The sequence below is a fragment of the Schistocerca gregaria genome, chromosome 1 (assembly GCF_023897955.1).
Source record: "Schistocerca gregaria isolate iqSchGreg1 chromosome 1, iqSchGreg1.2, whole genome shotgun sequence".
In the NCBI taxonomy this organism is placed as follows: Eukaryota; Metazoa; Arthropoda; class Insecta; order Orthoptera; family Acrididae; genus Schistocerca; species Schistocerca gregaria.
In genome coordinates this window covers 655,622,296-655,642,214 of record NC_064920.1, presented here as the reverse complement: position 1 = coordinate 655,642,214, position 19,919 = coordinate 655,622,296, and the positions used below count along the sequence as shown (strand labels likewise).

Below are 19,919 nucleotides of genomic sequence, written 5' to 3'. Positions count from 1 at the left end.
ACTTTCTAAAGACTTGTCAAACCCTCAAACAGGGTGATTTTGGACACTGGGGCGAATTTGGACAGTATGGCTTATTTGCTCTTTGCTACTGTATAGAAACAAAGTGTTACTTATTTTAACATCAGTGCGCCAGTTATTTTAAGTGCAGGATTGCATTTATTGCTTTCCACAACTTTTACTAGCGTCAATTGTTTCCCTAGGTGAATAAGTGATGAACAGTCTCAGTGTTAAAAATCCATGCATTATTGAAAATTGGAAACTTTCTATTGTTGCACCGAGCGGGAAGTTATTGTAACCGTAATAGTTGACGCGCTCAGTAGCTAACAGCATTGAGACAATTTCTGTACAAGTTTGTCGAGTTTCTCGTGCAAGGTTATAAAACAACGAAGATTTTTGTAAAACTGTGTACTGTGTGGGGTGATTTCGGACAATGCCAAGAACATATAAGAGCAGGAGAGGTGCTAAAGCATGGTGTAATTATGACCTGGAACTTTTAGATAAAGCTGTTCGTGATATTCAGAGTGGTAAATTATTGTACAGAAAAGCATGTGATTTGTATGGTATACCTAAATCAACCCTACAAAATGAAGTGCAGGAAGCACATCCGAAAAAAATGGGAGGACAGCCAGTGCTAAATGAAGAAGAAGAAGAATAAGAAGAAGAAGAAGAATAAGAAGAAATGTTGAAGCAGGGTATCTTGAGGGCTGCACATTGGGGGGTTTCCCTTCATTAAATTGGATATCAGATATTTAGTTAAAGGCTACCTTGATAAATCTAGCCAAAAAGTGAAGAAATTTCGTAATATCTTGCCAAGAGAAGAATGGGTGTATTTATTCCTCAAACGACAGTCAGAAGATCTTTCCATCCGCTTAAGCGAAAATATTAAATGAGCTCATGCAGAAGTGAACAAAGAGACTGTTCATTTATATTTTTGCAAAATAAAAACTTATCTGTAATATATAAAATTCATTATATCATTCCATATCACTTATTCGTAACAAAGGGCTCCCATAAAATGTCACCAAAACCAAATAAAAAGCATGTATAATTTGAAAAAAAAAAGGCAGTAACTGTCCGAATTTGCTCTCTATATGTTGTAACTTCGGACAGAGATATAAAAAACACATGTGTTTGAAATCACCCTAATCCATGGGGTGACTTTGGACACTTAATTTAACTGCCTCATATAAATATACCTACACATACACTTTCTAGTTCTGAGATATGTTATTCGTTGCACATATACTCTACCACTTCTATAACAATCAATTTAATCTAATTGTTCTTGTTGTCTTCAGTCCTGAGACTGGTTTGGTGCAGCTCTCCATGCTACTCTATCCTGTGCAAGCTTCTTCATCTCCCAGTACTTACTGCAACCTACATCCTTCTGAATCTGCTTATGTATTCATCTCTTGGTCTCCCTCTATGATTTTTACCCTCCACACTGCCCTCCAATACTAAATTGGTGATCCCTTGATGCCTCAGAACATGTGCTACCAATCGATCCCTTCTTCTGGTCAAGTTGTGCCACAAACTCCTCTTCTCCCCAATTCTATTCAATACCTCCTCATTAGTTATGTGATCTACCCATCTAATCTTCAGCATTCTTTTGTAGCACCACATTTCGAAAGCTTCTTTTCTCTTCTTGTCTAAACTATTTATCATCCATGTTTCACTTCCATAGATGGCTACACTCCATACAAATACTTTCAGAAACGACTTCCTGACACTGAAATCTATACTCGATGTTAACAAATTTCTCTTCTTCAGAAACGCTTTCATTGTCATTGCCAGTCTACATTTTATATCCTCTCTACTTCGATCATCAGTTATTTTGCTCCCCAGCTAGCAAAACTCCTTTACTACTTTCATTTCCTAATATAATTCCCTCAGCATCACCCGACTTAATTTGACTACATTCCATTATCCTCGTTTTGCTTTCGTTGATGTTCATCTTATATCCTCCTTCCAAGACACTGTCCATTCCATTCAATTGCTCTTCCAAGTCCTTTGCTCACTCTGACAGAATTACCGAGCGAGGTGGCGCAGTGGTTAGCACACTGGACTCGCATTCGGGAGGACGACGGTTCAATTCCGTCTCCAGCCATACTGATTTAGGTTTTCCGTGATTTCCCTAAATCGTTTCAGGCAAATGCCGCGATGGTTCCTTTGATAGGGCACGGCCGATTTCCTTTCACATCCTTCCCTTACCCGAGCTTGCGCTCTGTCTCTAATGACCTCGCTGTCGACGGGACGTTAAACAGTAACCACCACCACCTCTGACAGAATTACAATGTCATCGGTGAACCTCAACATTTTTATTTCTTCTCCATGGAATTTAATACCTACTCTGAATTTTTCTTTTGTTTCCTTTACTGCTTGCTCAATATACAGATTGAATAGCATCGGGGAGAGGCTACAACCCTGTCTCACTCCCTTCCCAACCAATGCTTCCCTTTCATGCCCCTCGACTCTTGTAACTGCCATCTGGTTCCTGTACAAATTGTAAATAGCCTTTCACTCCCTGTATTTTACCCCTGCCACCTTCAGAATTTGAAAGAGAGTATTCCAGTCAACATTGTCAAAAGCTTTCTCTAAGTCTACAAATGCTAGAAATGTAGGTTTGCCTTTCCTTAATCTAGCTTTTAAGATAAGTCGTAAGGTCAGTATTGCTTCACGTGTACCAATATTTCTATGGAATCCAAACTGATCTTCTTCCCCTAGGTCGGCTCTACTAGTTTTTCCATTCGCCTGTAAAGAATTTGTGTTAGTATTTTGCAGCTGTGGCTTATTAAACTGATTGTTCAGTAATTTACACATCTGTCAACTCCTGCATTCTTTGGGATTGGAATTATTATATTCTTCTTGAAGTCTGAGGGTATTTCGCCTGTCTCATACATCTTGCTCACCAGATGGTAGAGTTTTGTCAGGACTGGCTCTCCCAAGGTTGTCAATAGTTCCAATGGAATGTTGTCTACTCCGGGGGCCTTGTTTCGACTCAGGTCTTTCAGTGCTCTGTCAAACTCTTCATGCGGTATCGTATCTCCCATTTCATCTTCATCTACATCCTCTTACATTTCCATAATATTGTCCTCAAGAACATTGCCCCTGTATAGACCCTCTATATACTCCTTCCACCTTTCTGCTTTCCCTTCTTTGTTTATAACTGGGTTTCCATCTGAGCTCTTGATATTCACACAAGTGGTTCTCTTTTCTCCATGTTGTTGTTGTTGTCTTCAGTCCTGAGACTGGTTTGATGCAGCTCTCCATGCTACTCTATCCTGTGCAAGCTGCTTCATCTCCCAGTACCTACTGCAACCTACATCCTTCTGAATCTGCTTAGTGTGCTCATCTCTCGGTCTCCCTCTACGATTTTTACCCTCCACGCTGCCCTCCAATGCTAAATGTGTGATCCCTTGATGCCTCAAAACATGTCCTACCAACCGATCCCTTCTTCTAGTCAAGTTGTGCCACAAACTTCTCTTCTCCCCAATCCTATTCAATACCTCCTCATTAGTTACGTGATCTACCCATCTAATCTTCAGTATTCTTCTGTAGCACCACATTTCGAAAGCTTCTATTCTCTTCTTGTCCAAACTAGTTATCGTCCATGTTTCACTTCCATACATGGCTACACTCCAAACAAATACTTTCAGGGAAGCATTGGTTGGGAAGGGAGTGAGACAGGGTTGTAGCCTCTCCCCGATGCTATTCAATCTGTATATTGAGCAAGCAGTAAAGGAAACAAAAGAAAAATTCAGAGTAGGTATTTCTCCATAGGTCTCTTTAATTTTCCTGTAGGCCTCTACATCCTTACATTTGTCCTCTAGCCATCCCTGCTTAGCCATTTTGCACTTCCTCTCGATCTCATTTTTGAGACGTTTGTATTCCTTTTTGCCTGCTTCATTTACTGTGTTTTTATATTTTCTCCTTTCATCAATTAAATTCAATATTTCTTCTGTTACCCAAGGATTTCTACTAGCCCTTGTCTTTTTACCTACTTGATCCTCTGCCGCCTTCCTTACTTCATCCCTCAGAGCTGCCCATTCTTCTTCTACTGTATTTATTTCCCCCATTCCTGACAATTGTTCCCTTATGCTCTCCCTGAAACTCTGTACAACCTCTGGTTTAGTCAGTTTATCCAGGTCCCATCTCCTTAAATTCTCACCTTTTTGCAGTTTCTTCAGTTTTAATCTACAGGTCATAACCAATAGATTGTGGTCAGAGTCCACATCTGCCCCTGGAAATGTCTTACAATTTAAAACCTGGTTCCTAAATCTCCGTCTTACCATTATATAATCTATCTGATACCTTCTAGTATCTCAAGGATTCTTCCATGTATACAACTCTCTTTCATGATTCTTGAACCAAGTGTTATCTATGATTAAGTTATGCTCTGTGCAAAATTCTACCAGACTGCTTCCTCTTTCATTTCTCTCCCCCAATCCATATTCACCCACAATGTTTCCTTCTCTCTCTTTTCCTACTCTCGAATTCGTCACCCATGACTACTAAATTTTCATCTCCCTTCACTACCTGAATAATTTCTTTTATTTCATCATACATTTAATCAATTTCATCATCATCTGCAGAGCTAGTTGGCATATAAACTTGAACTGCCATAGTAGGCATGGGCTTCATGTCTATCTTGGTCACAATAATGCGTTCACTATGCTGTTTGTAGTAGCTTACCCGCACTCCTATTTTTTCATTCATAATTAAACCTACTCCTGCATTACCCCTATTTGATTTTGTGTTTATAACCCTGTATTCACCTGACCAAAAGTCTTGTTCCTCCTGCCACCGGACTTCACTAATTCCCACTATATCTAACTTTAACCTATCCATTTCCCTTTTTTAATTTTCTAACCTACCTGCCCGATTAAGGGATTTGACATTCCACGCTCCGATCCGTAGAACGCCAGTTTTATTTCTCCTGATAACGACATCCTCTTGAGTAGTCCCTGCCCGGAGATCCGAATGGGGGACTATTTTACCTCCAGAATATTTTTCCCAAGAGGACGCCATTTTCATTTAACCATACAGTAAAGCTGCAAGCCCCCGGGAAAAATTACGGCTGTAGTTTCCCCTTGCTTTCAGTCGTTCGAAGTACCAGCACAGCAAAGCCGTTTTGGTTAGTGTTAAAAGGACTGATCAGTCAATTATCCAGACTGTTGCCCTTGCAACTACTGAAAAGCTTGCTGCCCCTCTTCAGGAACCACATGTTTGTCTGGCCCCTCAACAGATACCCCTCCATTGTGGTTGCAGCTACAGTACGGCCATCTGTATCGCTGAGGCATGCAAGCCTCCCCACCAACGGCAAGGTCCATGGTTCATGGGGGTAGGTTTAATCTAATAATATACACGAAAGATACAATCAAAATAACGACAAAACCATCAGAAATCACCCCGTTTGTCAGTATTTATTGTTGTTGATATAATGCAATGCTTGCTTTGTTCGTCATTGTCACTGTGCTGCTTTTTATCAATACTGCCAGCACTGTAACGCTGTTGTGAGTTAGTGTCATTACCATTATTGTGGTAGCATAGTAGACAATATGCGGGGCATCGAATTCTGTTAATATCATTCACCTTTTGAGACTTCACACTCGAGGGGTTCCTTGTGAGTCACCTGTGCTAAGAAACTACAAGCTCTGTAGCAAGGAAAAATCAGTAGTGAAGGGGTGGAGTTACTGTGTTGGTCCCTTCATTTTCCTGAAGCGGTTTAGGGAAATCACGGAAAACCTAATCAGGATGACCAGATGCAGGTTTGAGCTGTTGTCCCCATGGATGAGAGTCCAGTGTGCCAACCACTTCACCACCTTGCTTGGTTTATTATATTTACCAAAACACAAAAGGGTTAAGACACTGCTAGCATACCTATTTGTGATGTTGGGGTTGGGAAAGTGGTAACATGTAAGCACAATTCTGGAACACCTGGAGGATTATTGAAATAACTTAGTTCATCTGACTTAGCACCTAAAAAATATATTCTTAGTGTAAGACACCACTAGCACTTCTAGAGATGTTGGGGGGGGGGGGGGGGGGGGCAGTTTAAGAAAACAAATAGTGTGAGAATAAGAGGGGAAAAAGCCAACAAAATCTAGAAACACATGGATCACATGGGAGGGTGAGAGAGTTAAGACAGCCCTAGTACCCCAATGAGTGGAGCTGGGAAGAAAGTGCAAGTAAAAATAATAAAAAAACAGTAATATTAGTGTTGAATCAAGTTTTTGTTATTTCCAAGTTGATTGGTGACCTTCCTAATGATATTTCATCCTGGGAATTGTGAGTGGGGATGGATAGAAAGTGACACTTGAGACATGGAAGTGATATTTCGTATCCCTGCCCACACAAATTACTGACTGTAATATTATATAACATAAGCTCAGTTAAAGAATAAATTATTATTCCCTACGTACTAGGTTGGCCGCACAAACCATAGTCAGTTTTTGGCCTGACGAATCATCCTCCTCCATCTTCCTTGATCCCTGTAGTCTTCCTTAGCTAATCCCATCTTACACACATCCTCTTTGATCTCATCAGTCCATCTCAGCTCCCCCCCAGGGGGTCCACAACTCTTTAGTGGATACGTGCGTGGCGAGCACGGGGCCCCTAGCTATTGCAGCCTTCCTTCTTTCCAGGGCTACATTGGAAGCGGTTGCTGTTAGGGTCCACCTGGACTCTGATCTCACAGTTTGCAATCTTTCTCCCTCCTGACAGGACTCTTACACCTGCTGCCTTAACTGCCCTTCTTCAGCAATTTCCTCCTCCTCATGCTCATCATCCCTTGTGGGACAGTGCATTTCCATCTAGACGAGGTCTTCTCTTAGATCGGTTTATTACAGACCGTGACTTGTTCCTTCTTAATGATGGCTCCCCTACTCATTTCAGTGGCGGTCATGGTGCCTTTTCTGCTATTGATCTTTCTCTTTCTTCTCCCTCCCTCCCTCCTCCCTTCATTACACTGGTCGCCACACGATGACCTTTGTGATAGTGACCATTTACCGTTGATTCTCTCTCTCTCTCTCCCCCCTCCATCTCTCTCCCTTCCTGCTCCCCGATGGACAGGTTACCTCGTTGGTCTTTCCAACTCGCCATTTGGCCTCTATACACTGCGCAGGTCGTGTTTTCTCCCTCTTTGTTGGGTTGTATTAATGACGTCCTACTTGACGTGTCTGAAGCGATTGTTCGTGCTGCTAGCCTTGCTGTACTGCGCTCATCTGGACCATTTTGTGGCCAGAATGTCCTGTGGTGTACACCCATTGCCATTGCCATCACCATCCATGGTCGCCGTCGAGCTTCGCAACACCCATCCGTTGCCAGCCTTATTACCTTTAAGTGCCTTTGCACTAGGGCCCGTTATTTAATCAAACAGAGCAAGCGGATATGTTGGGAACGATTTGTTTCTTCCCTCGGTTCTACTGTCTCTGTCACGGGTATGGGCTACACTTCACTTTCTCCAAGTTTGCTATCGGCAGTCCACCCTCCCAGGCCTTCACCTCCCAGATGGCCTTTGTATGGACCCGTTGATTCTCGTGGAACATCTTGCGACCCATTTTGCAATGGCATCACCATCAGCCTCCTATCCGGCTGCTTTCCTTTACCGGAAAATGCGGACCAAAGCTTCCACCTTATGTTTTACCGCTTGTCAGTCAGAATCTTCCAACGAACATTTTACTGAATCAGAATTTCTTTCCCCAATTCCTTCTTCTTATGATACGGCCCCTGGCCCAGACTCCATTCATAACCAACTGCTTCAACATCTCAGCACTCCACAACGGCAACATCTTCTATGGGTTTTTAACCGTATCTGGGTCCAGGGTGACTTCCCTTCTCAGTCGAGGGATAGCATCGTGGTTCCTGTCCTTAAGCCTGGTAAGAACCCCCTATTTGTTGATAGCCACCAGACAATTAGTTTGCCCAATGTTGTTTGTAAGTTACTTGAACGGATGCTAGCCCGTCGGCTCAATTGGGTCCTCAAATCTCAGGATCTATTGTCCCCTTACTAGTGTGGCTTCCGAGAGGGGCGGTCTCCAATCGATCATTTATTTCGCTTGGAATCTGCAGTTCGGCAGGCTTTTTCCGAGCGGCGCCATTTGGTTGCAATATTTCTGACCTACGCAAGGCCTATAACACGGCCTGGCGCCATCACATTTTACTTACCCTTCACCTTCATCAGTGGGGTCTTCGGGGCTCACTCCCGATTTTTATCCGCCAGTTCCTGTTCCATCAGTCATTCAGGGTTCGGGTTGGAACTGTTTTTAGTTCTCCATGGACCCAGGAGACGGGCATTCTTTTCCTCATTGCTATAGATGGAGTTGTGGCCTCCATCGGTCTTTTGGTGACCCCTGCTCTGTATGTGGATGATTTCTGCACTTGGGTTAGTTCCTCTTCGAAGGCCTCTGCAGAGTGGCAGCTCCATTGTTCTATACGGCGTGCCTCTGCATGGACCCTCTCACACGGGTTTCAATTCTCTCCTTTAAAATTGCGGGTGGTCCACTTCTGTCACCGTACTACGATCCGCCCTGATCCAGAGCTCTATCTTGACGCACAGCGATTGCCTGTGGTCCCACAGTTTCATTTCCCGAGTCTTCTTTTCGACAAGCAGCTCACTTGGCTGCCCCATATCAGACTTCTGAAGATAGGATGTTTCTGTAAACTCAATGTCCTTTGCTTCCTTGCCCACTCCTCTTGGGGTGCAGACCGCTCCGTCCTTCTCCGTCTTTATCGTGCTCTAGTTCTGTCTTGCTTGGACTATGGTTGTCAAGTTTATGGTTCGGCTGCTCCTTCCGCGCTGCACATACTGGATCCAGTCCACCATCGTGGTATCTGTTTGGCCACTGGTGCCTTCCCTACTACCCCTGTTGATAGTCTCCTGGTTGAAGCTGGGATCTACCCTCTTTCTGTTCAGCGGTCCCAGCTTCTGGTATCTTATGAACTCACTGTCCGTTCCTCTCCCACTCATCCTTCCTATTCTATCCTGTTCCAAGACCATGGACGTCACCCACCTGATTCCTGCCCTCGGGCAGGTTTACCGGTTGGGCTCTGCCTTGTCTCTTTGTCGTGATTTTCAGCTTCCTTCTTTGTCCTGTCTTCCTCTCCTCCCCCCTCCCCTTGGTTAGTTCCTCGGCCTCAAATTCAGATGGATCTCCACCGAGATCCGAAAGATTCCATCCCTCCCGATGGTGTTCCGTTAGTTTTTCCGCCGACTTTTATGGGAGTTTCGGGATGCTGTTGTTTTTTACACTGATGGCTGATCATCTGGGGTATGCCTTCACGTCTTCTGTTGGCACAGAAAATCATCTGGCGCCACCTACATGTGGGGTTTTTTCTGTGGAATTGATGGCAATTTCCCAGGCCCTTACCTTTATTAAACAGTCCCAACACAACCGCGTTTTGTTATGTATGGACTCAATGAGTGGCCTTCTGGCTATTTACCAGTGTTTTTTGTGCCATCCCTTGGTCTCTACCATCCATGACCATCTCGCTGATATTCACCGTGCTGCTTGTTCCATTGACTTCCTTTGGGTCCCTGGCCACGTGGGTATCCCCGGTAATGAGCTCGCTGTTCGTTTGGCTGGGGGAGCAGTCACTTACTCCCTGTTTTCTGTAACCCCTTCTGCAGCGGATTTACAGCTTCACATCAAATCCCACTTCGCAAAATCATGGGGCAACTCTTGAGAGGCTACTTCCCTGCCTAATAAACTTCATGCGATTAAGGTGACACCAGGCCCGTGCCGTTCTTCCTTTCGCTTCTCCTGAAAGGACTCAACCACACTGTGTCGTCTTCGCATTGGCCATACCAGGCTGACCCATGGTTTTCTTTTGCATGATGAGCCACCCCCGCTTTGTGGTTGTGGAGCGTTCCAGTCAGTTGCCCACATTTTGGTTGAATGTCCCCTTCTTTTGGCTCTGCATGCTAAGTACAGACCCCCTCGCACTTTACCTTTGATGTTGGCTGACGATTGTCTGATGGTCTCCTTGGTTTTAGGTTTCCTCTGGGAAAGTGGTTTTTATTCTCAATTTTAAGGCTTTTAATCTCTCTCTGGTGTTGGGGCAGGGCGGTGAGTGTTGGGGTATCTCCCACTGTAAGCCATGTTTGGAGATTCCCGACTCCCCTCCCTGACTGAGATCCTCTTTTCTTCCCCTTTTACTCTTTTTTTTTTTTTTTTTTTTTTTTTTTTTTTTTTTTTTTTTTTTTTTTTTTTTTTAGTATTGGTTAGTCTCTTTTTCCCATACATACTTCTACATTCTAGCGGTTGCACCTTTTAAGTCGCAGGTGGTCTTGCCTCTGCTGCTTAGGCGTAGCGTTGGGTTCGCTCTCTTGCTGGCTTACCTCATTTTGTTTTTACCATTGACAACATGACTGCCCTTTTACATTTTTTAGCTTTTTCCCTTTTATTGTTCTAATATTTCTGAGATGTCACACTATCGGAGTGGACCTGAAACAAGGGACTGATGACCTTGCTGTTTGGTCCCTTAAACCCCAACCAACCAACCATCTCGGCTATCGTGTTTCCTCGGTCTGTTGCATAAGGTGTCTTCTTCTACCACCTGCCTGGTGGTAGTCTCTTCTCGCCAAGTTATGTGCCCATATCACCTCAGTCTCCTCTCTCTTATCACAGCTTCTATGTCCTGTGTCTTTCACAATCCCTGCAATTCATGGTTTTTTTTTTTTTTTTTTTTCTCTTTTCCACTCGTCTCCATCCTTCATTGGTCTATAAACCTGTCTCAGAACATACTCAAATGTCAACAGTTTATCTTTCTTTTGTGCCACAGTCCAGATCTCTGCTCCATATAGGATGACAGGATATATTACTATCCTATAGATCCATATCTTAGTGTGTTCGATAGAAGCCAAGACTTAAACAGCATTCCGAGTGCAGACTTGGACCTGTTACCTGCCTGGGTTCTTGCCATTATTTCCAGGTCTATCTCATTTCTTTCACTGAGTACAGCTCCAAGATATTTAAAATCTTTTGCTCGTTCAGAGATTTTACTGTGTACATCTAAAGGTTTTAATTGTTCTCCCTGTTCACAAGGTATTTGGTCTTATCCATATTCATGTTCAGGCCTGCTCTTGTTGACTCTTCCATGAATGCTCTTGCCGTATGAACTAAACTTTGCTCGTTTTGTGCTATTAAAACTACATCATCCAAATATACAACAGCATTGATTCTTCTACCCAGTTGTATTCCTGTCTCTAGGCTCGTCACCTTTGTTGGTTCTCTTTCAAGAACCAGATTAAACAGGAGGCGGGAGAGGCAGTCACCCTGTTGCACTCTTTTCACATTGTGTTTTTTTGACATTTTTTTCAGTCACTTCCACCATGCATGTTGTTCCTTGTATACATGCTTGTGCTATTATTATTATTATCAGTTTTCTTGGAATGTGCACCATTTCCAGTGCTTTCCATATTGTTTGCCTGTTCACACTGTCACATGCTTCTTTATGCTTCTTGGAAGCCCACAAAAAGATAGTGAAAATCTCTGCAAAATTCCCAGATCTTTACATCTTTAGCCTTATTATATCTAGTTTGTCTACTGTTGATTTTCCCTTCCTAAACTCTGCTTGTTAGAATACAACTACTTCCTCAGTGTGTGGTGTTAGCAGCTTCAGCAACAATATACTCAGGATCCTATAAGTTGTGCATAGTAAGGTAATTCCTCTATAGTTCCTACATCTCATGTTGTCTCCTCTCTCTAATATTGGGAAGATAACAGACTGCTTCCATTGTGCTACGATGCTCTCTCGTCTCTGAATTAAACGGATTAGATGGTATACTCTCTCTTGTAGGATATATCTTCCCTCTATCAGCGTCTTTGCAGGTATGCCATCTATTCCTGGTGCCTTTCCTCTCTTGAGCATTTTTATGGATTCTCCTACGGCTTCCCTGCTTGGCATTTTATTCTCCACTATTGGTATTTCTCTCCTCCATGTAATTCTTCTTCCTGTAATGCTGCTGTCACAGTGCTGTTGACAGTGTCATTCACACTCAGGAGATTTTCCAAATAGTTTTTGTAGTCTCCATTGCTTTCATTTAATCTGTCATTGGTTGGCCTACTTGGCCCTTGATCATGTCAATCGTCATGTTATATCTTTTCCCGAAGCACCTGACTGCCCTGCGAAAGTCTCTCGTATTGTGTACTGTTTGCTCCTTTCCTATCAGTGTTAGCTTGCTGTTTATATACTCCTGCGTTTCTGTTTGGAGGACTTCCCTTGCTTCTCTAGCTACTTTCATGTATCCCGACCTTAATCTTTCATCTTGTTTGTTTGTCTGCAGCCTCTTTTTGCCTGCATGTCTACACTTACCATTAAACCATCCTCTACTACTACTCCTTCTCTCCAATGGTTACAGCACTTCTTCTGCTGCCTGTTTGTATTTGATCTTGAGCTTCGACCGTAACTTGTCTACATTATCTCCCTCTTCTTCCATGTCAGAAAACCTGATTAGAATTTGAATTGCTTATCTGTCCTTAATGTGGTCATGTTTCAGTAAATCTGTGTTTATTTTCTGGTCTGCATCTCTTCTCCTGCAGTTTCTGCATTATGTCCTTTCACAAAAATCTGTCAGCACAATATAGTGGTCTGAACCTATTTCTGCACCTCTTTGAGATTTTATATTTTCAATAACACTTTCGTGTCTAGCACCCACTAATATGTGTCTGTTTGGTTTTGTGTTTTTTGGACAGGTATTTTCCAGGTTATCTTATAAATGATTTTTTGAGGAAAGTAGGTATATATGATCCTTAGATTTTTTGAAATTGCCAGATTGACTAGTCTCATTCCGTTGTTGTTGGAGGAATCATGTAGACTATGGGGGACATTGTAGGGTCTCAGAAAGACCTGTTTTTCCTGCTTGGCATTGGCATTACCTAGGAAAATTTCTAAATCATTTGATTTATATATTGAAAACTGTCTTTTTCATTATCATCTTTACCTTCTGTAGGTGCATTAGATGAGACAATCGTTAGGTTGTAAAACTTTCCTTTCATTCTTATCAAGCATATTCTTTTGTGGACATCTTTGAAGTCCATGATATTTCCTCTTATTCTGTTGGCTACTGCAAAACCAATTCCAAATTCGTATTTACTTTTTCTATTTACAATTTACTAGGCTTGAAATTATGCATGGAAAATTTAGACTTAAATGATGCAGTCACCATTTAAACTGAACCCTTGGTTTGATGTCCAAGTAATTTTTAAGACAGCAAAACAGCAGAATTCAAGGATAAGCCAGGTAGCCAGATTCCTTCTGTCTAAGGTGAACATTCTAGATGTGTTTCATTCAGCACTACAGAATGCAACTCTGTTTCTGCCCAGTGCACTACAGCTTGCACTCACCTTGAATTGTATCTGTATTGGCAGAAAGATAAATTGCCAGTCAGTGAATACAGCTGGGACAGAAAATGTTCACTTTTGAATGGATTAGACTACTAAATTGGGCCAGTTGATTTTGGAGCAGCAAGGAAGCCATCAAAATTATAGTTTATGGTGATCTCATAAACAGATAGAGAGATAGGGGCTACCATCTGAACCATGCCCGGTTTCCATAATTAGGTACAACATGTGTGACCCTTTCTGAGACATCCATATAGTGTGTTGGTTAGGATTTACTAACTTTTTAAAGTGTTCATGTATTTTTTGAGCAATAATTAATGTGAGCAGACTTTTTATCAAGTTGATAGCAAGAAGAAATGCAGCAGCAGCACTCACATTGCATCTAACAGCTGTGAGGTTAGTGTTGTATTCCGTGTTGTACCCGGACAGACATAGTTTCGTGAGGAATAGGAACAGCATGTGTTTTGTGCTGACACGGGGTTATTGGCCACTGTCCAGTAACAGTAGGAAGCTGTGTTGGCCATGATAGATGGCTTCAGGCTGCTGCCCTGGGCTGCGGTTTTATTGAGAGGACCCTGAGGGGAAACCTGTGGCCTCTTTGATGCCAGTAGCATCATTTGAGATCTGTGATATTGCTGAAACTTCAGATTCATTTCAAAAGAGTTAAAAAATGTCTTCTGGAAATTTTTTTAATAAAAAATTGTTAGCCAGCCTCATGTCAGTGTTCCTTTGTTTTTGATTTATTCTCCTCCTGTATTTGTATCTTAGCATAATGTTTTGAAACCAAACCTAAACTAATGTTTTAACTTTTATCCATTTGTGAATATTTGTTGATTTACTAATTTTAACAATATTTGTCATGGATGATATGGTGAGTATGTAAACACTTGGAGTGAACACTCAAAACACTAACAACATGGATGGTTACTGCTTTATTGGGTTGTCATAGACTTTGAGGAAGTATATAAAACAACCTTAGAACTCCACTTAGATGTGGGAAATTCACAAGTGGAAAAATAAATAAATGGTGACATTATAAATCACCAAAACTATACTCAGAAGTCGTAGAGGAAGGCTTCAGATCTTTAAAGTGGAATAAAAATGGTGGAATATGTGTAAATGGAATATGTTTGAGGAACTTTTGTTTTTCAGATATTGTACTAATTGACTAAAGTGCAGATTTATTTCCACACACTATGGTAGACCTTAATAGAGCGAGTGTGAAAGTACACCTGAAAAATCTGTTATTATAATGGTAGCTCAGTGGGTAGTTGCCCCATTTAGTTTACGAACAGCTAATATACCATTTTCAACCTCTTGTTTATTCGAAACAAAGTTTCCAATGTGGCTGACAGCACACACAGATTGCAAGTCTTCTCTATTTTGACTTGTGGTAATGCTCTGACCTTAAATGGTAAAGGATTATACATAACGAATTATTATTATTTTTTTTTTCAGACTCTGAAGCTACATTTTCATAGGTATTTTTGTGCTTGTTTATCGATTTGTGAGGGTTTTTCTCTTTGTTCAATTTCTGGCTGCTTCATTTGTTTTACCTAATCTTTTCCTGATTTTCTGTACCAAGATCAAAAAAGCAGGGTGACTGACAGCTATACATGGAAAGGGTTGTTCATTGTTATTCGCATGTCCTATGGCCATGGCACAGTAGAGGATTGAATAGTCTAAAACTTTGCTGCTCACTTTCACTATTCACTGCAACAATTCTTTTGCATATTATAATAAAATTAAGCACATTATGAAAGCAAATAACAACAGTTATGTTACCAGCTGTATTTGTCATCCACGTAGTGATATGGCAACAGTGTACAAAACAGGAGATGGAACTAAGCTCATTCTCTGAGTGTTTGTTGGTTATGCTTGCTGCTTTGTAAAAACTATTTGTCAATCACTTCAATTCCGGTATGGGTATAGTTCCGTTCATTCTTTGTTAATGTCAAGTCTTTGCATGCCTTATCCTTCATAGTGCACTGTTCAGTTTATTATACTTCTTTCTGAATTACTGTATTTACATAGTTAAATTTCTTCATGTCATCCATTTCTACGATCATCTCACATGTGATTCATTCATCCGTTGATTTCTTGCACTGTTTTCCTGACACTATCTTCTAAAGTTTTCAGCATCACTTCCATTATTTTTATAAATTTCTGACATGTTTATTAATAAACAAGAACTCTTAGGTAGTGAGACCAAAACATGGCTCTAGTGTTAATATATCTTGCCCTCCCCATACTGAGTTTTGAGATACTTGTATAATAGGATCCCACTTTGTGTGTGCTTGTTTTTGTCTTCCCTTCCTAAAGACCTTGATTTTAAAAGACTTTTTATGTTTTTTAGTCTCGTGTGAAGAAAGGCAAATTGAAAAGTTCAGAAACAGAGAAACCTTTGGACCATGATAATCACGTTATTGATGAAGAATTTCAGCTAAAAATAGAAGAAAATGCTAGACTTGTATCAATGGTGAGTTTACTGTTTCTAACACTTGTACTGTGATAATGTTGTTGTAAAAGTAGTGGTAATATAGTCTGGTAGTATTGCTGACAGTTTTCATTTAATTAGCATACTAAGAGGGTGCAAAAATCTTATCTAGATGAATTTTTTGCTTTTTATTTTTTTATTATGTGATCACCATAGGTGTGTATGAAGTATGTATTAGAAAGTGTATAATTTTGTAAGGTACTTATAATTTGTAATACAGATTGTAGGTATTTTTGTAACAACAATGCAGTAAAAGATAGATTGCTACTTACCATAAAGATGACATACTATGTTGCAGGCAGGCACAATTAAGACACTTACACATAAGCTTTTGGCCACAGCCTTTGTCAGAAAAAGAGAAACACACAAGCATGCCTCACACACGCAAGACCACCAATGCCCACAGCTCAGGCCAGAATGCAACTATCATGTGGGATGGAAGCAGCAGTGTACAGGTGGGGGAAGAGAACAGCGGTGTCTGATGGCATGTGCAGGGACTAGAATGCCAACGGGTGGAGCATCAGGAGGCTGTGGGGCAGGAGGTAGGGAAAATGGAATGATAAAGGAGAAGAGTGGGGAAAGATGAAAGATGACAGGTGCATTGGCAGAGGATGGCAAACAAAGAGGATGGGAGGTGAGCATGGAGAGGTGGTGATAGGACAGAGGGGGTGGAAACTGTTGGGTGAAGGGTGTTGGGACAGTATGTTACCACAGGTTTAGGCTGGGATAATTATGGGAGTGGAAAACATGTTGAAAGGGTAACTCCCATCTGCGCAGTTTAGAAAAGCTTGTGGTGAAGGGCAGGATCCAGATAGCCAGGGAAGTGAAGCAGCCATTGAAATCGAGCATGATATGTTCATCTGCATGTTGTGCCACAGGGTATTTACATTGCTCTTGGCCACAGTTTGATGGTGGCCATTCATTCTGGCGGGCAGCTGGGAATCTGCTCTCCTTCGCGATCCCTGCAATGAAAACACTTCTTTGCTGCCAATCCCTCCAACCATAGATCCCTCAGGGGGCTCAGCATTCGTTTGCTGGGTACGGGCTTGGCGAACCCGGGGTCCTCGAGCTGTGGATTGGTGTGTGCCGCCAGTCTGCTGATACCGTAAGCTCTGGGCATGCTTCAGCGACCATTGTTTGGCGCAACAGTGGAACGTCGTGTGTCTTAGGGACCGGGGATCTTGGTTTGGTTGCCTGGATCGTGAGGACGGTACATACCTCTATAAAAAACCCTTCAATCTTAAGGTGTGCTGTGCGCCTATAAGATGCATGGCTGTTGAGGTGGAACAGTCACTAGTGGGAAACCTCTGGGGAACCTGCCACACCTCAGTTGTACAAGGCTTATCCAGTCACACGGTGCTCTTGTCTGGATGGACGTAAGTTTCCCTAGCTGCTCGTGGGACGACCATGAATACCACGAATTCTTCCTCTTTTCCTCCTCCTAATTTTTCGCTGGCCAGTGGGATGGGTGGACCGCTGGTAGGCACTACCACCCAATCCAACAAGAGGGCTAGGTTAGCCAGTCCTCCTGACTCCGGCGTCAGCAAACGTACAGTAGTTCAGAGTAACAGAGCACATACTGAAAATCAGAATGTGTTTTTAATTATAAAAAGAAAAGAGGGTTCCTTTGAAAAGGTTTCGCCATTCTATATCCAAAAGGGTCTAGAAGGAATAGCTGGAACTTTAAAATCAGTGAAGCGTTTACGGAATGGGACACTACTTGTTGAAACATCAACTGCTCAGCAAGCAGTTAACCTTCAAACAGCTAAAAGCTTGGGGGAATACACTATCGATACAGAACTTCACAGCACCCTGAACTCCAGTAAGGGTGTTGTTACCTGTAGGGATCTCGTGGACATTCCTGTAGAAGAATTAAAGAGGAGGGAATTGTTGACGTTCAGAACATCATGAAAAGGGTGGATGGGAACTTGGTGAAATCAGACTCCTTCATTCTTACTTTCAATACCCCCCAAACTCCCAGAACACGTCAAGGCAGGATTTCTTCGACTAAACGTCCAGTCTTATGTCCCAAACCCAATGCGCTTTTTTAAGTGCCAGCGTTTTGGGCATACAACTCTAGGGTGTAAGGGAGAAGCGATGTGTGGCAACTGTAGTAAGGCTGCCCATGACGGAATTGACTGTTTGTCGCCTGTCAGATGTATAAACTGTTCTGAAGGCCAACCTGTTTGGAGTAGGGACTGTAGAATCTTCCTAGAGGAACGTAAAATACAAGAAATAAAAACAACTAAGTGTATCCCCTACAGTGAAGCCAAAAAGATCTTTAAGGCCATGCAGCCCCCCACATTCGTTACGTCCTTTGCTTCCATTGTTCAGAAGCTGCCTCTGAAGGTCGATGAATCTCCACAGGCGGAGGTTGTTAGTGCTGGCACGAACACGTGCACATGTCAGTGCACTTGCAAGGCAGCAACTGTATCAGAGCCTGTAGCCCCTCCTAGAATAGCAGAGAAAGGTACAGTAGCTCACATTGAAGAGCCCCAGGCACCTCCGGCTGCTGAGGCTGTTCCAAAGCCCAGCATGGTCATAAACGCCCCAGCTCCGGTTCCAGCAAAGCCCTCTAAACAAAGGAAAGCACATGTGAAGGAGCACCAACAGATTAAATCGGCTGGTAAACCCTCGGATCATGTTAATGTGGTCCCGCTAGACGCTTCATCAGACTCTTCCCCAGAGCTGATGGAGTCTGAGAATATGGGGCAATCATCTCGCCCCAAGACTGAGCCTCCACCCACTGCAGTCTCCCCACCTCGGCGGAAAGAGAGGCAGAAAATACAACCACCGTGATGGCTCCCATACTACAATGGAACCTGCAAGGGTTCAGGACACATGTGGAGGAACTACGTCTATTGATTCAGGATAGACCTATGTGTGTATGTCTGCAAGAGACTAATTTCAGTGAAACATACACCCCAGAGCTACGTGGTTATGTCCTCCACAAAAAGGACGACCTGAGTGGACAGAGAACTCGAGGAGCAGTAGGTATCTTCGTCAACATCGACTACCACTCCTCGCCTCTCTCCCTCACGATGGATTTACAGGCAGTTGCAATATTAGTACATGTGCGCCATATGCTAACAGTATGTTCGCTTTACCTGCCCCAGATGATGTGCTTGACGAAGAGGCTCCAGTGATCTTCTTACACAGCTCCCCCACCCCTTCATCCTCTGTGGTGATTTTAATGCACAGAATATGCTTTGCGGCTCTGTGAGTACTTGCCCCAGGGGTAGAGCAATTGAGAGGCTTCTTCTGTCTACCAGTGCCCATTTGCTAAATACAGGCCAAAGCACGCATTTTTGCATTGCAACTGGGTCGTTCTCTGCCATTGATCTATCGCTTTGCTCTCCAGCAATCGCCCACACTGCTGCATGGGAAGTGGTTGATGACTTACATGGCAGCGATCACGTCCCCATCCGGATTCACCTGCCACATGCAGTGGAACCAGAAAGGAAACCGCCTCAATGGGTGCTCGGTAGAGCCAACTGGGCACTTATAGTCAACTCGCCCAGTTTGAACATCGGGTCAGTGTCCAGGAATGGGTGGATCATATTACTGAAGTGATCCACCGCGCCAGTGAAGCGTCCATCCCACAGTCCACAGGACAACCAAAGCGGCAGCCTGTCCCTTGGTGGAGCGACGAATGCCGCTGTGCAAATCAGGGCTAGGCGGGCAGCTCTGCGTAGGTTCAAATGCCGGCCAACTGTAGAGAACCTTGCAGCTTTTCGGGTCGTGAGGGCAAAGTGTCATCGGATTATACGAGAGAGCAAGAAGAGGTCGTGGCAGCAGTTCCTTAACACCATTAATCGTTCTACACGAAGTTCCATTGTATGGGAGACCATCAGGAGGATTTCTTGGAGAGGTGGGAGGTGCCCTATGGCTGCTATAATGTGGAATGGTACTCTCCACACGACCCCAAAAGATATTGCCCAGTCTATGGCGGCTCATTTTGCAGCTATTACTGCAACCGCCAGTCAGAATCCAGCTTTCCAGCCCCACAGAGTGGCTGCTGAGAGAAGCAGTTTTGACTTCCACTCACCCAATACAGAAGAGTACAACTGCCCGTTTTC

The 19,919-nt window shown here is 42.9% G+C and overlaps 1 protein-coding gene across 1 annotated transcript in view; it reads left to right on the top strand.

Annotated features, from left to right (window-relative positions):
• Positions 1-19,919, top strand: part of LOC126361426 (protein phosphatase 1 regulatory subunit 21) — a 211,721-nt gene that overhangs the window by 25,540 nt on the left and 166,262 nt on the right. Inside the window, exon 3 of the mRNA XM_050007789.1 lies at positions 15,700-15,822. Within this exon, the coding sequence (XP_049863746.1) occupies positions 15,700-15,822 (123 nt within the window). The remainder of the gene's footprint in view (positions 1-15,699; positions 15,823-19,919) is intronic.